Source organism: Lithobates pipiens, unplaced genomic scaffold, assembly GCF_037356315.1.
Source record: "Lithobates pipiens isolate NorthernLeopardFrog02 unplaced genomic scaffold, aLitPip1_a1.2 Scaffold_16, whole genome shotgun sequence".
Lineage (NCBI taxonomy): Eukaryota > Metazoa > Chordata > Amphibia > Anura > Ranidae > Lithobates > Lithobates pipiens.
In genome coordinates, this window is record NW_027507748.1 from 368,719,383 (window position 1) to 368,739,686 (window position 20,304).

The 20,304-nt window shown below is 39.8% G+C and overlaps 1 protein-coding gene across 1 annotated transcript in view; it reads left to right on the top strand.

The window, feature by feature from the left end:
- Positions 1-20,304, top strand: part of VMP1 (vacuole membrane protein 1) — a 231,792-nt gene that overhangs the window by 174,770 nt on the left and 36,718 nt on the right. The window contains exons 9-11 of the mRNA XM_077482110.1: positions 525-605; positions 8,243-8,359; positions 15,310-15,371. Of these exons, the coding sequence (XP_077338236.1) occupies positions 525-605; positions 8,243-8,359; positions 15,310-15,371 (260 nt within the window). The remainder of the gene's footprint in view (positions 1-524; positions 606-8,242; positions 8,360-15,309; positions 15,372-20,304) is intronic.

Below are 20,304 nucleotides of genomic sequence, written 5' to 3' on the forward strand. Positions count from 1 at the left end.
AGTGTTTATTTATATATATATATATATATATATATATATATATATATATATATATATATATAATGTATACACAGATCTCACTTTCCCACTAATCTGCAGGAAAAACACATATGCGTTTTTACCACATTTCCCGTGTGGCTTTTAAATGACATTTAACTAAAAAAACGCTTTTCTGCCACTATTTTAGCGCAGTTTCCATTGCTTTCAACGAGAACGTGCATTTTTGGTGTGTTTTGTTTTTGACCCCCCAAAACATGCTCCAAAGATGCTGCAAACAGGATTGTTTTTCACTGAATAATTACACTGCCCCAGTGTGAACACATTCATTCATTTTAAAGGGAAATTATTTTCTTGAGCTTTTCAGGTGCTTTTTTGAAGGCAAAAGCGCTTGAAAAAACTCCTCAGTGTGAAAAATCCATTAACTGTATTTTTTATAGTGATGTATGCATGCATCATGTCAGACTGTCTAAAATGATGTGGAGTATTTTTCTCTGTTTAATGTGAATTTCTTTTTTTTTTTTTAGGACTTTGCATCCCGAGCCAAACTTGCTGTTCAAAATCTGGTGCAGAAAGTAGGATTCTTGGGGATTTTGGCCTGTGCTTCTGTAAGTTTTTTGTGCTATATACATTTATTATAATGTTTATAGAAATAGACTTTCATGTAGGTTGTATAATTAAAGTTTATTGTTAATGCATCTTAAGTTTAGTTAGCTAACCTTACAATTTTGTGTTTACAGGCAGAGCCTTCTTTTCCTATTGTTTCATGATGTTTTTAAAAAAAATAAAAATTCTCCTGTTTATTCGATTTGTGACATTGGGGTTGATTTACTAAAACTGGAGAGTACAAATTCTGGTGCAGCTGTGCATGGTAACCAATCAAAGAGGATTATAATGAACGTCAGTTCCTTGCAATTTTGTTGTAGCCAATCGGCTTCTAACTTCAGCTTGTTTTAGCATTTGACAAAAGAAAAACTGTATGCAGAACTGCAGCAGATTTTTCACTCTCCAGTTTTAGTTACTTTATCTACAATAATAAATACAGTTTAATTACTTTTGGTTTTGGCTTACAAATGTAATATATTAAAGCAATATATCATGTGTTATGTATTGCACTGTCAGCCTTTTTTCCAGCTTGTTGGTCAACACTCATATTTACATATTTTCGTATATATACAGATTTCCATGTGGACGGGATAAAGCAGATGCATAACAGATGAACTTTGTATCTGTCTTCCTTAGGCCTCATGCACGCTTGAACTTTTGATAAGTCTCCTAGACTCCTTTCCGAGACTTCTTTCAGCAGAGTTTTGGCAGTAAAAATGCTTGATGCTTGTAAACTCTTGTAGCGCTTTTAGGCACATCAGGTGCTTGGGCGTTCATTTCATTGGCCAGAAAAACAATTTATTCTGGCCATTGACATGAACTGACGCTCAAGTGCTAAATACGTCTAATGCTTAGGCATGTTTACATGTGTTTTTGGCGTGTCATTTTTTTTTTTTCTCTGCCAAAACTGTGCTGCTCCTAGATGCACTGGCTGTGGGATTGTTCTCTGCCTCTAAACTCCTCTGAAAACCTACGTGCATAGACACATAGGCTAACATGCAAGGACGTTTAGAGGCAGGAAAAAAACAAAGGAAACGGCAAAGAAAATGTACAGTGTGGATGAGACCTTATACTGCTGGGTTCATGATCACGCTTTCATGTTGGCAGTGGGAAGGGCTTTTTTTTAGCATCTTTGCACTTGGCACACTCAGGCATCTCATGTAAAAGCATTCCCTGAATTAAAGTGTATCTAAATGCAAAAAAAAAATGGGTTTAGAAGAAGAAAAAAAAAAGTGCATTACAGTATTACAAATTGTATCCAGTAGGCAGAATTAAATTAAAGCATATCTAAAACCCCAAAATGTACTATATTACAGCATACCCATCTTTAAATGTAGTTTCTGCATTTGCTTTCTTTTTTCAGGATTTTTTTTCCTTTTTTTCACTTTGTAATTCTGCAAATATTATGCTTCCTGGCCCTTCATTGTTCATTCTATCTGTCACCCAAGCTGCACTTCAAAAGTATCCACTTTTATTCATCTCCAGTACATGGTGGGTCGATTGGACTAGAAGTGTGGGAATATTATTGCGCTGTCTATGACCCGTGGGTGTGGAGGGTGATAGGAAGGGCTATAATCAGGTCCAAAGGGTATGTATGGATATGAATGCCAAAAGGGAATGAAGATAGGGTTGCTCCTTTAAGATAGCTCCTGAGTTGCCTATAGCACAAATATAAAATAGACAGAAGGATGTGTACCAATCTAAATGTAGGCTGTAAATGAGGTAGGATAAAATTAAGAAATTATGCACTCACTACTGTGGCAGCAAAAGGTGGGTATATAGATGTGTAGGCAGGTCTTGGTGGACTGGCTTCTCCAGCAAAAGTGTGTGGGCAGGCAGGCGGCTGGTCCGTGTGGCAGAAATCAGCAAGCAACCAGCTATGTCCACAGAGTTGGCCAGGATGCTTATGAACTGGATGGGAGAACCGTCGCAGCTGTGGTGCTAATAAGTTGGATCCTCTTACAGGGTCCGGCAGGCTGGCTACTGGTCTGTGAGGTAGGGACCAGCAAGCAAAGTGGCTGTGTCTGCAGAGTTGGACCCAGGATGTAGATGGGCTTGGGGGGCTGCAGAGGGGACCCAGGATGTAGATGGGCTTGGGTGGGCGGGGAAGCTCAAAGTTGGGAAGCGCAAGCCGCTTCCCACAGCTGCGCAGCTTTTCGTCAAAGCTTCAGGGGTTCCCGATGATGAAGTCAGTATGGTGGGGGCATGGTTATGTGTTCCGGGGCAACAAACCCCGCCCCTTTGTCAAACCAAGAAAGCTAATTGGACCTGTAGTTTACACAAGAAAGATAGAAATGTTTGTACTTTTATTTTCAGCTCACAGGAATTGACAAGGATATTGCATTTCTGGCAAGAACAAATAATATTTTATGTGCTTGTTGAAAATGTTCTTTACCTGAAAATGAAAACAAATGCAGCCACCACATATAAAGACATGTCAGCTGCAATATATGACATTTTTGGTTTAGATATGCTTCAATTTAATTCTACCTAAATGTAAATCTAAATAATGTACGGCATATTACTTTTAGCAATTAATGCATCTGGGTGTATCCAGCACTGAGAAAAGTGTTAGTGTTGACATTTGTATCCATCAAAGAGGTTTATTGTAGCATATGTACGGATCCGTATTCAGCCATCCGCTTACTCAGCAGGGATCGCTTCGTTGATCCCCGCTGAGCTGGCGGATGACAAGTCCGTCTCTGCACACTGTAGAGGGAAGGACCTGTCAGATCTCCGCTCTCCTCTATGGGGGATCAGATGATTACGGACCGCCTGTCCGTTTTCATCTGATCTGCCGGACGGATGGAAAATAGGGTTTCCATCCGTCTGAATTTTGCGGATCGGGGAGGATCGGATGTCATCGCTGACATCCATCACTCCAAATAGATGTATGGAGGCGACCGTTCAGGTCAGCTGAAAAAACTGACTGGTGGATCTGAACGGTCAGCACATGTGAAAGGGCCCTAAGGGTGTAATCACTCCATTGACTCATGGTACTGCTAAAAAAAAAGGTCTTTAAAGTGTATTTCCACATTTGCAGCTAAATTGGTAGAACTACTTTATTCCTATATTTTTCATGTCCTCTTTTATATAGCATAACGTAAAAAACTTGCAGCTTACCTTTGCAGATATTCTGGAAATTCCAGCACTGTAAAATCCTACTAGTTTTCTTTGTTCATGGGAGGGCTTGGCAGCTGTGTCTGCCATAATTAACCCTGTCTATACTGTACAGGCAGATCTTTATTATCAATTGTTAACCATTTGAAAGCGGTCTGTCCTAACAAAGGGTTAACCGTTTAAAAGCTACGCTTCTGACATTATATTTTAATGATGGGAGACCTGGTCTGTCCTTAGGACCGTCATAAGGCCTTCTCATGAAAAACATTTAAAATGTAAGAAATATATATAATTTTATTTTATAAAAATATTTTTTGGTATTCTGTGTGAATGGGAATATATAACAAATATTAAGTGAGGTTTTATCAAATTGAACTGTAAAACTGGAATTACACTTTAAGTGCACATCTTCTAAACTTTAGATCTCCAATTCCTAATGAAGTGTGTTTCCTATGTAACATACTCGATCCATTTTTGTATTTTTTGTAACTGTAACAGATTATATATGTACTGTATATAGTACAGGCCATTTAGCTCACTAAGGCCGCGTACACACGCGCGGACTGTTGGCCCAACTTTGTCCGTCCAACAGTTTGAGCGAACAGTCCGCTCAAACTTAGCATGGACGGACATGGCCACACACGACGGACGAACAGTTTGCTGAAACTGTGCGCGATGACGTGAACGGCACGTACGACGGGACGAAAAATACGACGTCCTATACACTGCAATGCAACCTTCCGACGTGGAAATCCTTTCTGAGCATGCGCGAGACTTAGTTGGCCGAACAAGCCTACACACGAGCGAACAGTCCGCTGAAACCTTGTTTCAGCGGACAGTTTTTCGGAATTTCCGTAAGACCTTGTTCGGCCAACTGTCCGCTGAAACTGTCCGCTGAAGCCCCACACACGAGCGGACTGTCCGCCCAAACACTGTTCAGCGGACAAGGTTGGGCGAACAGTCCGCGCGTGTGTACGCGGCCTAATAGTAAAAGATTATAAATCCGTGAAAGATGGACGTAAAGCCGACTGTCTAGTTTGAATAAATCCTCATAGTCCCAGTTTATATACTGTTTAAGAGGGTGAGTGTTGCTTTAGGATCAATTGAGGATGAACTTGTTAATGATTTTGGTGTTGCTGGTTTTGGGGGATATTTCCACTGTAAATAGAAGTTGTAATTCAAAATTTATAGTGGTGGATTATACACTGTTCTATGTAAACTAAAAGTAATATACCATTGACATTAGCTCAAATTCTGACCACTTTATAATTTTTTAATGTTTCTATGTACCTAAATGCATAAATATACACCGATCAGCCATAACTTTATGACCACTGACAGGTTAAGTGAATACCATTGATTATCTTGTTACAATGGCATCTGAAAATGTGTGAGATATACTTGGCAACAAGTGAGCATGTTGTTTATGAAGTTGATATTTTGAAAGCAGAAAAAATGAGCATGACACTTTGTTGTGTATGGGACTGTGTAATCACAGACCGATCAGGGTACCCATGCTGACTCGTGTCCACAGCGAAAGCACCTATAATGGGCACATGAGCATCAGAACTTGACCATGGAACAATAAAAGAAGGTGGTCTGATCGAATTAATCTTTTACATCATGTGGATATCCTGGTGTGTGTGCGTCACCTACCTGGGGAAGAGATGGCACCAGGATGCACTGTGGAAAGAAGGCAAGCCGGGGGAGGCAGTATAATGCTGTGGGCAATGTTCAACTTGAAAACCTTGAGTATGAGGTGTTGACCTCCAAATGTTCCAGATCTGATTCAAGTCGAATGGGATGTGCCGGAAAAACAAGCCTAATCCAAAGGGGGTCCACTTTGCAGCTTAAAGGATCTGCTGCTGATGGCACTGAACCAGATACCACAGCATACCTTCCGAGGTCTAGTGGCATCCATGCCTGACAGGTCAGGCAACAAAAGGGGGATATGCTCAGGATTAAATGGGTGGTCATAAGATTATGGCCGATTGATGTATACAAGTTTTGCAATTGGAAAGCTTAAGTATTCTAACGTTTTTTGTCTGTATTCTATTTCTGGGTAATATTTTTTATGGAGTGTATGGCAGCCAAGTCAATTAATTGGGTAATTTAATGGAATTAATGTTTTAGTGTAAACAGTGCTGTAAGTAAACTCATAAGCTTCTATGTAAATGTATTTGCATTGCATACTTAGTTATATGGTACGTCATATGCAGGACATTTACTGGAAGTAAACAGTCCTTAAACTGAGAGGTTGTAACCTAGGATGTAAGTAAATTATCCAGTTCAGTGCAAGCTCTGTATTTGTTTTAAGGAAGGCATTCTTTCCTTTATCACTAACACATTTCCAACACATGAGTGTTCCTTCCTCTGGTGGGTAATTGTATGCTTTTCTGGTACGTCTGTACTAGATCGATTTTCATTGACTGCATATGGTTAATACTGCTCAGGAAAACTTCTAGTAGGGATGTGATAAACTAATACTCCTTTAAAATGATACTAGCTACAGATGCCGCTTCCTTGTATAAAGGTGGGGGGGGGGGGGTAGCATGGAGCAGTAAATTCTGGGTCAAGGGAGTCCATAGGTGTCATCTGTACTGGCTAAATGGTACCGTCAGGTCTTTTCAGTCTGGAAGGAGAAAAGAGGGTCTATGTTGTTGGTGTCATGAGACGGGAGGAAAGTGAGTTCCATGAATGACATCAGTCGAAGGTAGTAGTGGGATTTTTGTGATGTTCATCAGATCACGGTAAGCAGAGTACAATGGTCTCATCAGTTGAGGGGGCACATTGGTCTCATTTAGTTCAGAGGGCAGGAGGGTTGCCTATCAGCAGTTGTAAGAATTCAGGAATAGTAATGAAAGGGGAAGAAATCCTGATGTATTACTGTATATATTTCAACATAATGTGTTTGTATGGGGGTCTGAAATCATGGTGAAAGTTGTGCAGAAAAAAAAGAGGCCAATGGGGTTCGGTGTCCTTTTCCCTGACCTTACAACCTTTATAGGTAGACTCCAAAACACGAGTCTAATTGATGCTTGAAACCGCCAAGATATATTTTGTATGCAGCAAGTACAGTCTACTACAGTCTACTGCACCAGTGTATCATTAGCTATGTTAAATGCTTAATTAATACGCATATTTTTTCAGGAAAAAAAACGTGCATGGGTTCATTTTTTTTTTTTTTACACAGGATCCTGCAAGCATTGCACCTGCGATCAGTGGATTGTGGGTGCAATGTCAGGCTCCTGCACACTCTCCCTCCAGCTTTCTGGGCTTTTACAGGCTTTCAAGTTATAAAGCTGGAAGAAGAGTGAATGGACTACGAGTGAGCTAATCGGTACACTTGTAGTCCAGAACTACATTACTGACTGCTGCGATGGAAGATGGAACTTGTAGTTTATTCATTCACAGATCCTTGTAATCCAATGTGGCTGCAGGGGAGAGAAACCCCTGCTCACTGTCACAGGGAAAAAGAGGGACGGGGGGGAGGCTGGAACACATTACAGGTTACACTCTAAATACGGGTGTAACGTAACCTGTTCTAAAGGTGAACCTATCCTTTAAGGACAATCCTTCCTATACCAATTTAATTTTGATAAATTCTTATGCAGAGTCGGGACTGTTAGAACTATTGGAGCATACACTGCCTTCCTTCCTCTATGACTATTGTCTTTTTTTTTTTTTTTTAACACAAGATGCCCCCTTTCTTATATCATTCATCAAAGTGTAAAATAACCTTTCCTGCCCTTTTTCCCTTTTATGATTGTGTAGTAGTTTTACGCTTTCACTTTATCGCCTACCAATTAATTGCATTTGGTGTCATGGTAATATCTAAAGCTTTCTTTGCCCAAGACCATTATTTACTTGACAATAATTTAAAAGGAACAGTTATATAGTGACTGCATGTATCCAGCATTTTAAAGAGAAGTATTTTCTCCTTGGTATGATAAAGAAGTTTGATACAGGTGGAGTGTGAACTGGCTTGTAAAATGTGTCCACACTTGTGCTTGACCAAGTTGTTTCGAGATGCCCAATCTGCGCATTTTTGACCAGCCTTAGGGAGAGCCTCCCAGGTTTTGGTGAAGGCTGTCTGGCACTCTTGTGTACACATAGATGAGGACAGGATACCACTAATACAAATTGCTTCATGTAGAAATGAATAAAATCTTTACTGATGGTTACATCTATAATTTTTTAGAAGACTTCAAGAGAAACAGTAATATATAGAGTGCAGGGAAAGTTCAATACAAGAAAGCTCAGTGGCCTCCACAAAAACCTTCCCTCCTCCATCCATCTATGACAGCATCACAGAAAGTGCAGTTACATCCTCTACCAAAGCTTTTTTAACTATATAAATCCTATTACTTATGCTGCATATGAGATTTGTCATATCTCTAGATTTATTCTTACAAAGAAAGAATCTCCAGCATTCCTCTGTAACTGCATTGACCTGGGTAATTGTGTAGTTGAATTGTTGATGCTTTAACGTTGTTCTTTATTTTTTTTTTCTCCCTAGATTCCCAATCCCCTATTTGACCTGGCAGGAATAACATGTGGTCATTTCCTTGTTCCCTTCTGGACTTTCTTTGGAGCCACTCTGATTGGCAAAGCAATAATAAAAATGCACATTCAGGCAAGTTCATAATTATTTATATCTGTGTAAATGATGTGCCTGTTTAATTGTTGACAGGCTGTTATATGTGTTGCATGTACCTGCAGGCAGGTCAGTATAGTACAGATCTTGCTTGCAATGTTCAAACAAATAAGTATTAATTTTGTTGTGTTTCTTTACTTAGTAGATAAAACAAATAGAACAATGTAAATGTTTTCTCAGTTCATAAAGATGTACTTTGAATACTTGTTCTTAAAATAGTTTTACCACTTACAGTTCTCAGGAAATTAGTGGTTAACCATGATATTTACCTAAAATGTTACCATATTCAAACATCTTTTAACTGTTAATGTATGGTATCATAGAAAAGTGCTATGTACATTGTGTACTCCAAATAGGCACTAGAGGGGTGGTGGAACTTTTATGGTGCAAAAGTGCTGGCCAGTGCCGCCACAAATATTCACCTAAGGACTACCATTTGTGGTTAGGCCTGTGAAGCAGAGAAGAGTGTGGTCGCTTCAGACCTCTCCAGTACTTGCTTATCGTAAAAACTTTTGTATTCAGAAAAGTTTTTCTAACCTGACTAATCTCTAATGATCAGTTGAGTTTTGACTGGCAGCAGTTTGGAGGTAACGTTCATATTTAAAGTTGACCATGCACATTATGATCTTATCTCCTCTAAATCTACCTGTGACATATGGCACTCTAAAGGTTTTTAGACATGGGCCAAATATTGGGCGACATCGACCGGCTCAGTAGAAACTGGCTGACATTTGGCTCATACGTCCGGCAACCTGTCTGACAGAACTGACTTTGGCTTGTGATATTTGCTTTGAGTTATTAGTTTAGAACACTCATCTTCCTTCTGTGCTGGCAGACCAAAAAGTAGCTGGAGGAGAGAGGGCTAAAGAGTAGAATGCCTGCACAACAGGAACAGCTGTGCACCCCTAGACACAATTGTAGCACTTTCTTCCACCACCATCTCACCCCACCCACATAGTCACAGCAATTTTTTTCCTCCGGTACCACTTTGTCTCCACCTTAACGACCCCCCCCCCCCCAGTGTAAGTGTATGTCTTCACTGCCACCTCACCTCTGATATTGCAGTGCACCCCTCCACCTCACTTCCCAAATTGGATTCCAAGCCTCCACCACCACCTTACCTCAAATTGCAGTGCATAACTCCATCACCCAATTATAGCATATCCCTTCACCACCACCTCACACCCCAGTCATTGCTCCCCTCATACCCACCTCATCCTCCTCTGTCACAGCACCCACCCACCTCATCTCTGTCACAGCACTCACTTCCATCACAGCACCCCCCATCATAGTGCTCCTCACATCACATCCAGCATAGAAGAACACAGAGGGTGCATAGGCCTAGCCCATTATCCTCAATATATGTTTTATTGAATATACTCACAAACCAGTACTTGTGTTATAGCATTATCATAAAATCATTCACTTAAATACATATGTGAAACTCCAGAACACTTGTAGTCACATTGGCTAATGTGTTTCAAGGTTCCCTCCTTTTCAGAGCCTACAGAACATGTCCATTTCACATACTTGTATATGGTGTACCGACTCAAATGGTAGTGTCCCTTTATGGGTCAATCTCATTATTTCATAGTGCCCAATGCAATCAAAAGGTTAGGAGATAGGTTAATGCCCCCTTCACATTTGTGCGACCTGAAAGCCTTAACCTATCTACACACCTAACAATGAGATTGACCCATAAAAGGGGTATTACCATTTGAGTCAGTACAACATACATAAGTATGTGAAATGGACATGTTCTGCAGGCTCTGAAAGAGAGGGAAACCTTGATATGCGTTAGCCGTTGTGACTGCAAGTGTTGTGGATTTTCCCATATGGATTTAAGCGGATGATTTTATGATAATGCTATGACACAAGTACTGGTTTGTGCGTATATTCACCTCCATTTTTATTAAATGAAACATATATTGAGGATAATACACTAGGCCTATGTGCCCTCTGTGTTCTTCTATGATTTCCGAGTTACATATGTCCGACTTACATAGGACTAATACTTGCAAACGGAGGTAGAGTGTATTTGGTATACATTTAATCAACTCCTTATTGTCTTTTATATTTTACAGATTTTATTCTGTTTGTACTAAAACTAATTTTAATGTATTTATTACTGACCATATACATTTAATAAACAGTTTGGCAATACTATTCAACATAAAAAAATTACTAATTACTATCTTTTTATTCTATGAATTCTCTGGTTTCACAAAACATTATGTTTTGGAACTTTTAGTTTGTAAAAAATCAAATATGTGCATATTGGCCAAACAAGAAAAGGCTCTGGGAGCAAGAGTTAATTCCCATTAATGTAGAAATATTGTGAAATATTATTAAACAGGGTTTTACATTTCATCAAAAATGTTTAATTGTTGAAAAAGAGATGTGTACTCAGCTGTGTATCTCCCTGTCCTGTATGGGGGAGTAGTTCACAGGTTGTTTGTAAGAAAATATCAGCTTTAAAGTTAAAACTTTTTTGTAAGTATAACTTGCTCCAGCTGTTCATGGATAGCTAATAAGAAACAATGAGCAGAATATAAAGGGAAATAAAATTACAAACAAAATACGTTTTTTCCTAATTTTGAACCTGCTCACTTCCAATTGAGAAGCTCCATAATAGGCCAAATTACGAGCCCTGCCATTTACTATGTGAAGCACATACTGGCCAATGGGTACTGGTACTTGTCAGTTCTTTCTATTGCACATTTCTGGTTTAACAGAACAATTTTTGCTGAAAACAAATTAGCAAATCTAAAATATATTGATATTACTATATGTACCGGTATATGATATATTGTAGGTAGATACATAGCAGTCACTGGTGGTGTTACGGAATGTACTCCTAAATATTTAAGATATCAGGTGGCATTAGGATGTCACAATTCAGTGTCATGTTCACTTCAACACTTAAATCATTTACTTACATTTTCAGGTTTAACAGTATATCACAAAGAGATCATTTGTTTGCTGTTACAGCACATTTGGCATTTTATTCAAACCATACTCATTGCTTTTCCAAGTCTAACACCACTTAGTGAGGGATTTATACAAAGAATTACACTGCATTATTTTGTGTAAAATGTACTACATTTGACATTGTATCCAAATGATTAAAAAAATTCTTATTATTGCTATAGTAAATATTGTATACCTGAGATGCCTAAACTACGCAACATAGCTTGCACATAATATAGTATTACTCTTGGCAAGGTGCTAAAGTACATAGGAATTAGGTTTGAAAATCAGATTAAAAAAAAACGTTGCAAACGCCTTCAGTATTAAAAATGGTACAAAAGACCAATTAAATAAATGCAAAAAATAAAAACATTGTGCAGAAATATAAAAATGTATGTATGTAAATCCCCTCATCTAATTCCGGATGATGTGCATGTAACAGCTGTGTCTTTTTAGATCTTTTTTTTTTTTATTACTTCTGTTCAATGAATTTTGGTGCTATTTCAAGCATATTCATGTCAGATGCCATTTTCAAATATTGTTACTTAAAATATCCACTTTGCCAAAAAGAGATATTTTGTGCATTGTTAAAATGATTGTGTATTTTTCATTGTTTTATATTTGAAATGTTCCTGTATGCATTGCAGGCACGCAACACTTGATATTTACAGTGCTGCATAACATTTTTAGCCACTTGCTTACTGGGCACTTAAACCCCCCTCCCCTCCTGCCCAGACCAATTTTCAGCTTTCAGCGCTGTCACACTTTGAATGACAATTGCGCAGCCATATAACACTGTACCCAAATGAAATCTTTATCATTTTTGTTACCACAAATAGAGCTTTATTTTGGTGGTGTTTAATCACAGCTGGGATTTTTATTTTTTGCTAAACAAACAAAAAAAAGATGGAAAATTTTGAAAAAAAAAATCATGGTTAATAGTTTGTTATAAAATTTTGCAAACAGGTCATTTTTCTCCTTCATTGATATGCGCTGATGAGGCTGCACTGGTGGGCACTGATGGGCTGCACTGGTGGGCACTGATGGGCTACACTGGTGGGCACTGATGGGCTACACTGGTGGGCACTGATGGGCTACACTGGTGGGCACTGATGGGCTACACTGGTGGGCACTGATGGGCTACACTGGTGGGCACTGATGGGCTACACTGGTGGGCACTGATGGGCTACACTGGTGGGCACTGATGGGCTACACTGGTGGGCACTGATGGGCTGCACTGGTGGGCACTGATGGGCTGCACTGGTGGGCACTGATGGGCTGCACTGGTGGGCACTGATGGGCTGCACTGGTGGGCACTGATGGGCTGCACTGGTGGGCACTGATGGACTGCACTGGTGGGCACTGATGGGCTGCACTGGTGGGCACTGATAGGCTGCACTGGTGGGCACTGATGGGCTGCACTGGTGGGCACTGATGGGCTGCACTGGTGGGCACTGATGGGCTGCACTGGTGGGCACTGATGGGCTGCACTGGTGGGCACTGATGGGCTGCACTGGTGGGCACTGATGGGCTGCACTGGTGGGCACTGATGGGCTGCACTGGTGGGCACTGATAGGCTGCACTGGTGGGCACTGATAGGCTGCACTGGTGGGCACTGATGGGCACAGATGAGGCTGTACTGATGGGCACAGATGAGGCTGTACTGATGGGCACAGATGAGGCTGTACTGATGGGCACAGATGAGGCTGTACTGATGGGCACAGATGAGGCTGTACTGATGGGCACAGATGAGGCTGTACTGATGGGCACAGATGAGGCTGTACTGATGGGCACAGATAAGGTGGCACTGATGGCCACTGATAAGATGGCACTGATGGGTGGCAGTGATGGGCACTAGTAGGTGACACTGATGGGCACTGATAGGTGGCACTGATGGGCAGCACTGTTGAGGCACTGATGGGTGGCACTGTGGGCACTGATGGGTGGCGCTGGTGGGCACTGGTATGCAGCACTGTTGCCTATTGCTAGGTGGCGAGACAGGTGGGCGCAGAGGATCTGGCGGCAGCTCACCATGATTAGGACTGATGTCCCTCTCACAGCCGCCGGTGATCGGCTTTTTTTTTCTCCTCGCGCTGTCAGTGCGAGGAAAAAAAATAGCCCATTACCGGCTCTGTTGACATCACATGATCAGCTGTCATTGGCTGACAGCTGATCATGTGGTAAGGGGTCGGGATCGACCCCTTACTCCAATCTGTGATCCAGCAAGTCTCATAGACTCGCTGATCACAGAGCGCGCCGCGTGCACCCTGCAGGGGGCGCGCAGGTCGCTCGGGCACAGGAAGATGTCAATGGACGTACTTAGGCAAAGCAGGTCCGCGCTGTAGCCGTCATTCGGCTATAACGTGGATCTGAAGTAGTTAATAAGAAAGAATGCCTGGTTCTTATGTGTGTATTGGAAGATTGTTGTAGAAATTTAGCAGTTTTTTTTGTTAACGTCTGAATATTTAGAATACTTTTAAATGCCTCTTGTTAAAAAAAAAAAAAAAAAATTAGATATACAATAGCAAAACTTTGAGTTATCGCAATCAATTCTGTTTTTTTCATTGTGTTTTTTTAAACCTTATTCAAGAGACATAATTGATTTACTTTCATATGATCATCATCGCATACTCATCTAATATCATGATATTCGCTGCAACTAACTCAAAATTATTTTCATAATCGATTAGTTGGCCGATTATTGTTTTGATTAATCGGTTAATAACCTTAAGAAAAATTGTGGTGTTTAATTTAGTTAATATGTAAATTTTTACAAAAAAGGCAATTTATTGTTAAATATCTCTATATGCAGTGGTAAATATAAATAGCCAACTATATGGTAAGGGAGCAAAATATATAATCCACTCTGAGAATAACAAACAGAGCAGATATACTATTAGAGGAGATATACTGTATATACTATTAGAGGATATATACTATTAGGGTGAATCTGGTAAATATCAGACTTGGAGATAAAAAAATTTTACTTCAAAAAAATGTCAGTTTAAGAACGTTCATTTGATTTTCTAATCGTTAGTGAGGTCAAATAGATGTTCATTTTCAACCACAGTGATGGGAAAATTTAGAAATAATACAAAACTTCTTGGTCAAAGTAATTTTCAGACAGTGTATGTGATTTTCGTTCAGAAATTACATTCTTTTTAAAAACAGAATGTTAAAAATAAGTGAAAATTTCAAACAACATTCTTTTTGTGTTTTTGTGTTTAAAAAAAAAAGTCCCTGAACCTTTCTAAATACGCGGCGGCTGAAAAAAGCATAGATGTGAACGTGTCCCATAGGAAACCATGTAAATGAACTGTGGTGCGTTTCTGCAAAAAGCACCAAAAAACACAGAGGTGTGAACTAGGTCTAAGATGTTTAGTAACATAATGGGGTTAAAAAAATTAAAATTAGCCCTTTACAGTACAAAAAAAGCAGATAATTGCTACTGTAAGGCGTTCATTTTTTTACTGTAGAACTGCGAAAGTAATATTTACAGTAGCGATTATTTGCTCCTTTTGCACTATAAAGGGCTCATTTTCGTTTTTTTTTTTAACCCCATTATGTTACTGGCGGATTAATCAATTATGAAAATAGTAATCGTTTCATTTCATAATCGATTAGTTGTAGATTAATCGATTAGTTGTTTCAGCCCTAATTCTCTTTATCTTTCAAACTTTACTTGCCATGAAATAGTGATTCGGGTCTTGTAGGTCTTTCCATAAGCTCATCTGATGAGTGGTAACCATCGCTCAACTTTATGTAAAAACCATTACTGTTGCTAAATAGATTAAATAGTTAAATAGTAGATCATGGTGGGTGTTGGTAGTACAGGAACTAATTCAAGCTTGAGCAGATAGGGCCCTTGGTAATTTTTTTCCTTTTTAGAGATCTGTCTGTCTGTGACCATCCACTTTACCCTAAATTGATTGCATTCTTCTTCTTTTTTTGGTTTATAGAAGCTCTTTGTAATCATAACGTTCAGCAAGCACATAGTGGAGCAGATGGTGTCGCTAATTGGGTAAGTTACAGAGTAACAATTGACTCCTACCTATCTCAGAGAATAATGCTCTTTAACTAAAAAATGTGTTCTATTCGTTCTCTGTGAAGATGTGAATTTATCTGTCATGTTTAAGTATTACAAAAAAAACTTTCTTTTGGTGCCATGTCCAAAGGCAACACTTTTACTCCGTATGTAGTCACCTTGAATATATTTTTATACTCTGGGAAAAAGACACAACTACTGTATCTTTTAACATGTCATTACATGATATATCATTTTGAGTCACTTTTTCATTATAGCCTTACCTGAGATACATGCCATGAGCTACACAGGAAGGCAGTTAATATGAGCTGATAGAAACATTTTAAGCATTGGTCATCCTTATGTTCTTTGGAGACTTGTCCATGACTCATTCTGCAGTCATCCTTTTCCTTATTCGGTGGGCTTTTTTTTTTTCTTCAGTAAGTAGAACCCTTGTAGGCTATTGTGACTCTGAAGTGTTATGCCGCGTACATACGACCGGACTTTTCAACATCAAAGGTCCGACGGAACAATTCCGGCAGACTATTCGATCGTGTGTGGGCTGCAGCTTTGATTTTCAAAAGTCTGACAGACTTTAGAAATGGAACATGTTTCAAATTTTTCCTCCAGAACTCCGCCGGACCCAGTTCCTACCGAGAAATCCGCTCGTGTGTATGCTAGTCCGACGGACAAAAACTGACGCTAGAGCAGCTATTGGCTACTGGCTATGAACTTCCTTATTCTAGTCCGGTCGTACGTCATCACGTTCAAATCCGTCGGACTTTGGTGTGATTGTGTGTGGCCAAGTCCGTTCATTCGGAAAGTCTGTCAGAACTCCGTCGAAAGTCTGTCGGACCTAAGTCCGGTCGTGTGTACTCGGCATTAAATGTAAAACGGATGAACTTTTTTCTGTCGCTTATATAATCCTGGTTTCAAGATAATATAGTTTGAATTGCATATTGATCAAATAGTTTATTTGGCTCAGCTTTGTGAAAAAAGTAGAAAGTATTAAAGCCCTACTAATGATGGATAGCAGACACCTCCAAATATTTCCTGTATAACTCTGTAATCATTGTTGAACATGGCCTGTTTTAGACCTACCATCTTGCCACGGTGTGGTTAAGACAACATAGATCGAGTACCAAAGTGAAAAATGTAGAGGTGGTGGACAAACCACATCTAAATCTTCAGGAAAAACAAATATTTAGAACTTAACATTTAACCTAATTTGCAATAACTTCTATTACTCAAAGCTTTTATATATGAGGTTATGTGAAGCTTTATATATTAGTTTTTGTGACCCCCCAAAGAGCTCTGACCATGGGGATGATACATTAAAGCGGAGCTCCACCCACTTTTGAGAAGTAATCTTAAACGAAAGACCACCTCTAGTTTTTGAATATTGGAAAAAAATATGTTTTTTTCCTTCTTGGTACCTTTTTTTTTTCTTCTTTTTTTATAAGTACAAGTGTACTTCCGATTCAGCTGGGCTACCACCCAGAACATCACGTCCTCTTCTTCGGCGAGCACCCACGTTGTCTTCTGGGACCTGTATGTGTCCCAGAAGACAAGCTGGCCATTCACAAAGTGCCACGGGACTCGCGCATGTGCAGTTGGAAACCGGCAGTGAAGCCGCAAGGCTCCACTGCTGGTTTCCCTTAGTTGGAATGGCGGCACCTACAACCTAGCCGATGGACCGATCAGCATCAGGGGGGCCCAACATCATGGGCTCCCTGGACAGGTAAATGTCCTTATTAAAAGTCAGCAGCTACAGTGTTTGTAGCTGCTGACTTTTTTTTTTATTGTTAATTATGGCTGGAACACCACTTTAAAATACGCAGTCCAACACAGTCCAGATGTCAAGTTTGAATTTTAGACCCAGTTCAGGTCTAACAGCAGCAAATATGAACTTAAATAACCCTGCCAATGTATAGGTTAAATTGTGTCTAGGTAATTGTTTAATTGTTGGCCTTCTCATGACCATATTTTCGGCCTGTGGTTATGACTGGAAGCAAATCTAAAACCTGCTTCCTCTCTAACAGTCTAGGTCCCTCACCAGCAGCGGCATCTTCTCCCTGGGTGCCACTCTTTAGGTATCTCCATTGGCCAGCATGGGATGGCATAAATCCTGCGCACTGACAAGAGTCAGTTATCCCAACACACAGGAACTGTGCTAGTAATGTAAGCAGAACTGATTGCAGTCTGTTGTAAAATGCATTCAGTTCTGCTTTAAAGGGACATTCTTGCCCAAGCGTTGGAAGTAGGTTAAATTAAAATACAGTGGGGTTGATTTACTATAACTGAAAAAAAGCTAAATCTGATGCAGCTGTGCATGGTGCCCAATCAGCTTCTAACTTCAGCTTGTTCAATTAAGCCATGACAAAAAATGTGGAAGCTGATTGGTTTCTATGCAGAGCTGGACCAGATTTTGCAATCCCAGTGTGTACTTTACATGTATCATTTTATCCTATATACAAGTTAAATTGTCTTTTTAATGATTTTGTTTTATGGAATATGCAATAGTAGTTGCTCAAACATGCAAAGGGGAAACCCTTTCAGTTAGGCAGAAATAGAATTTAGGCAAGGAGAACTCACTTTTAAAGTATCCAAGGCATATATGAAGCCAGAGGCAGACCTGGCAAACCCCAACTGTAACTAAAGTAAAATATTAAGACTTGCAAGGAACATGAAAGGGTTCTGAATATCAACCAAAATATTTCCTACTGTTGTTGTTCCAGTGTAAATTAACTATCCTGTTGGCATTGGGTTTTTTTTTTCATGCTGCAGTATTTGTAAATGACCCCCCCCCCCCCCAGATTAATAGACCATTTGTAGATACTGCACCTTTTCTAAAAGATTGTGGTATGTGATTTATAAATTAGAGTCTGTGAAAAAGGGATTGAAAGGAAGTGTAGCCTGTAATTAGATGCAATAATATAGCAAGACAGCTCTGCAATGTCATGAATGTAAGCTAGATGATGAGATATCAGTAAAGGACAATTTCCTAATAAGGCTTGGGAAGGAAGTGTGAGTGACGTACCTCGAGTCACAGAAAATATTTTTTTTTTTTTTTTTTTTTTTTTTTTGCCTTTGTAAGTGAACACCTGAAATGTCACTGAAGCAACCTGTGCTCCAACCCTTTGTTAGGTGCATTTACTAGTGAGAGTTGTGTTTTTGTTTTTTTGTTTTTTTGCTTTTCTTTTTTTTTTTTTTTTTTTAACTTTTTTTTTTTTTAACTTTTTTTTTTTTTACTAGTGAGATTTGTGTTGTTTTTTTTTTTAAACTAGTGAGAGTTTTAGATAAGGCAGTAGTTTTGCTTTTTAACTTAAGGTGTGGCTTACAGATTCAATTTTCCTTACCTTTTTAATTGTGATTAATCTTTAAATGTGGGATAGGCTGAACACCATTCAACTATCGAAACCTTTGACAGTATATGCCAAGAATGTATTCATATTCCTCTGCATTTCCTGGCCACTCCCTTTTATCACATTGCTGAACTGGGTGACACTCACGCACAGTCACTGTGTTGCACAATTGCATGAATGAGATAGTTTTCCACCCACGCTAAGTTAATCTTTGCTCTGAATGATAGGCTATAGCCACAGGACACGTCTCATGATGTTCTTTGTGACGCTAGTGACAGCAGCTATACTTCAAAGAAATGCAATCTTTTTTTTTTTTTATATATGGATTCTTTCCAAAGGTGATGTTTAGTCCCAACTTTCCTTTGTAATGTTATCAGAATTACTGTAACAGCTTAGCCGACTAAGTATCTGATCAGCGTTATCATACAGTTTGCTAATAACCTTTTTGTGGATTTTCCACTCTAGGAAATCATTTGCCTTTCACTAAAATTTCTCTTTAGTCTACCTGTGTGGTCACTGGGACACAAATTATATTTGTCTGTATCATGGCTTGTTTCAATCTTTGCTGTATTTTATTTAGTTGAATCCTAGTTCTGTTATGACTTTGTGATGAAGTTACCCCTTTTTTTTTTTTCAAAGATTTTTGCTTACCTAAAAATTAAAGGGAATGTAAACCCTCTTGTTATTTTTTATAAAAAAACAAAAAAAAAACTTGCCTATACCTGCCTGCCCTGTGCAATCGTTTTGCACAGAGCAGCCCCAATCCTCTTCTTCTGGGGTGCCCTGCCAGCGCTTCAGGCCCCTCCTCTTTATCGGGTGCCCCCAGGGAAAGCCGCTTTCCCTGGGGGCACCCGTGCGGGCTCACACCTGAGTTCCGCTGCTGCATACATTGACCAAGATAGTGGGACATGGCCCCTCTTCCATGTCACTGGATTTGATTGACAGCAATGGCTCCTGCTGCTATCAGTCTGTCCAATGTGCAGATAGACAGTGGCTGGGGCCTCTGCGCTCATGCACATCACTGGATTTGATGGGGCTCAAGTAAGAAAAAGGGGGGGGTCCTCTGGGGGAAGCTGCAGCACAGCAGGTTTTACACCTTAATGCATAGAATGCATTAAGGTGTAAAACCTTGAGGTATTACAACCACTGTGATGCCGCGTACACATGTAGCCGACTATCCGACGGACTTAGTCTGGCGGACTTCTCGTCGCTCCCTCCGCTCACAATGATGGGGACCGGGCGCGCGGCGACTTATATAGGGACATCACCGGATGATGTCCCCACCTATTATGATGTCACAGTCCCAGCATCCTCTTTTCCACCCGATTGTTTGATCGTGTGTACGCGGCATGAGACTTCACTTTGAAAGAATTGTTTGATGGGTAATGCAGGCCATATGTGATTAATTTTCTTTTGTTTAACCAGCAGTTTGAATGAGAGAAAATTAATTGATTCCCCCATCCACACATTCAAGGTGGATGGCGGAATCCCTCCCTCAAAGTTATTGTACTGTGTGGAGGCTTCCCTGCTGTCTGAATACATTCATCAGCATTGCCACTGATCAA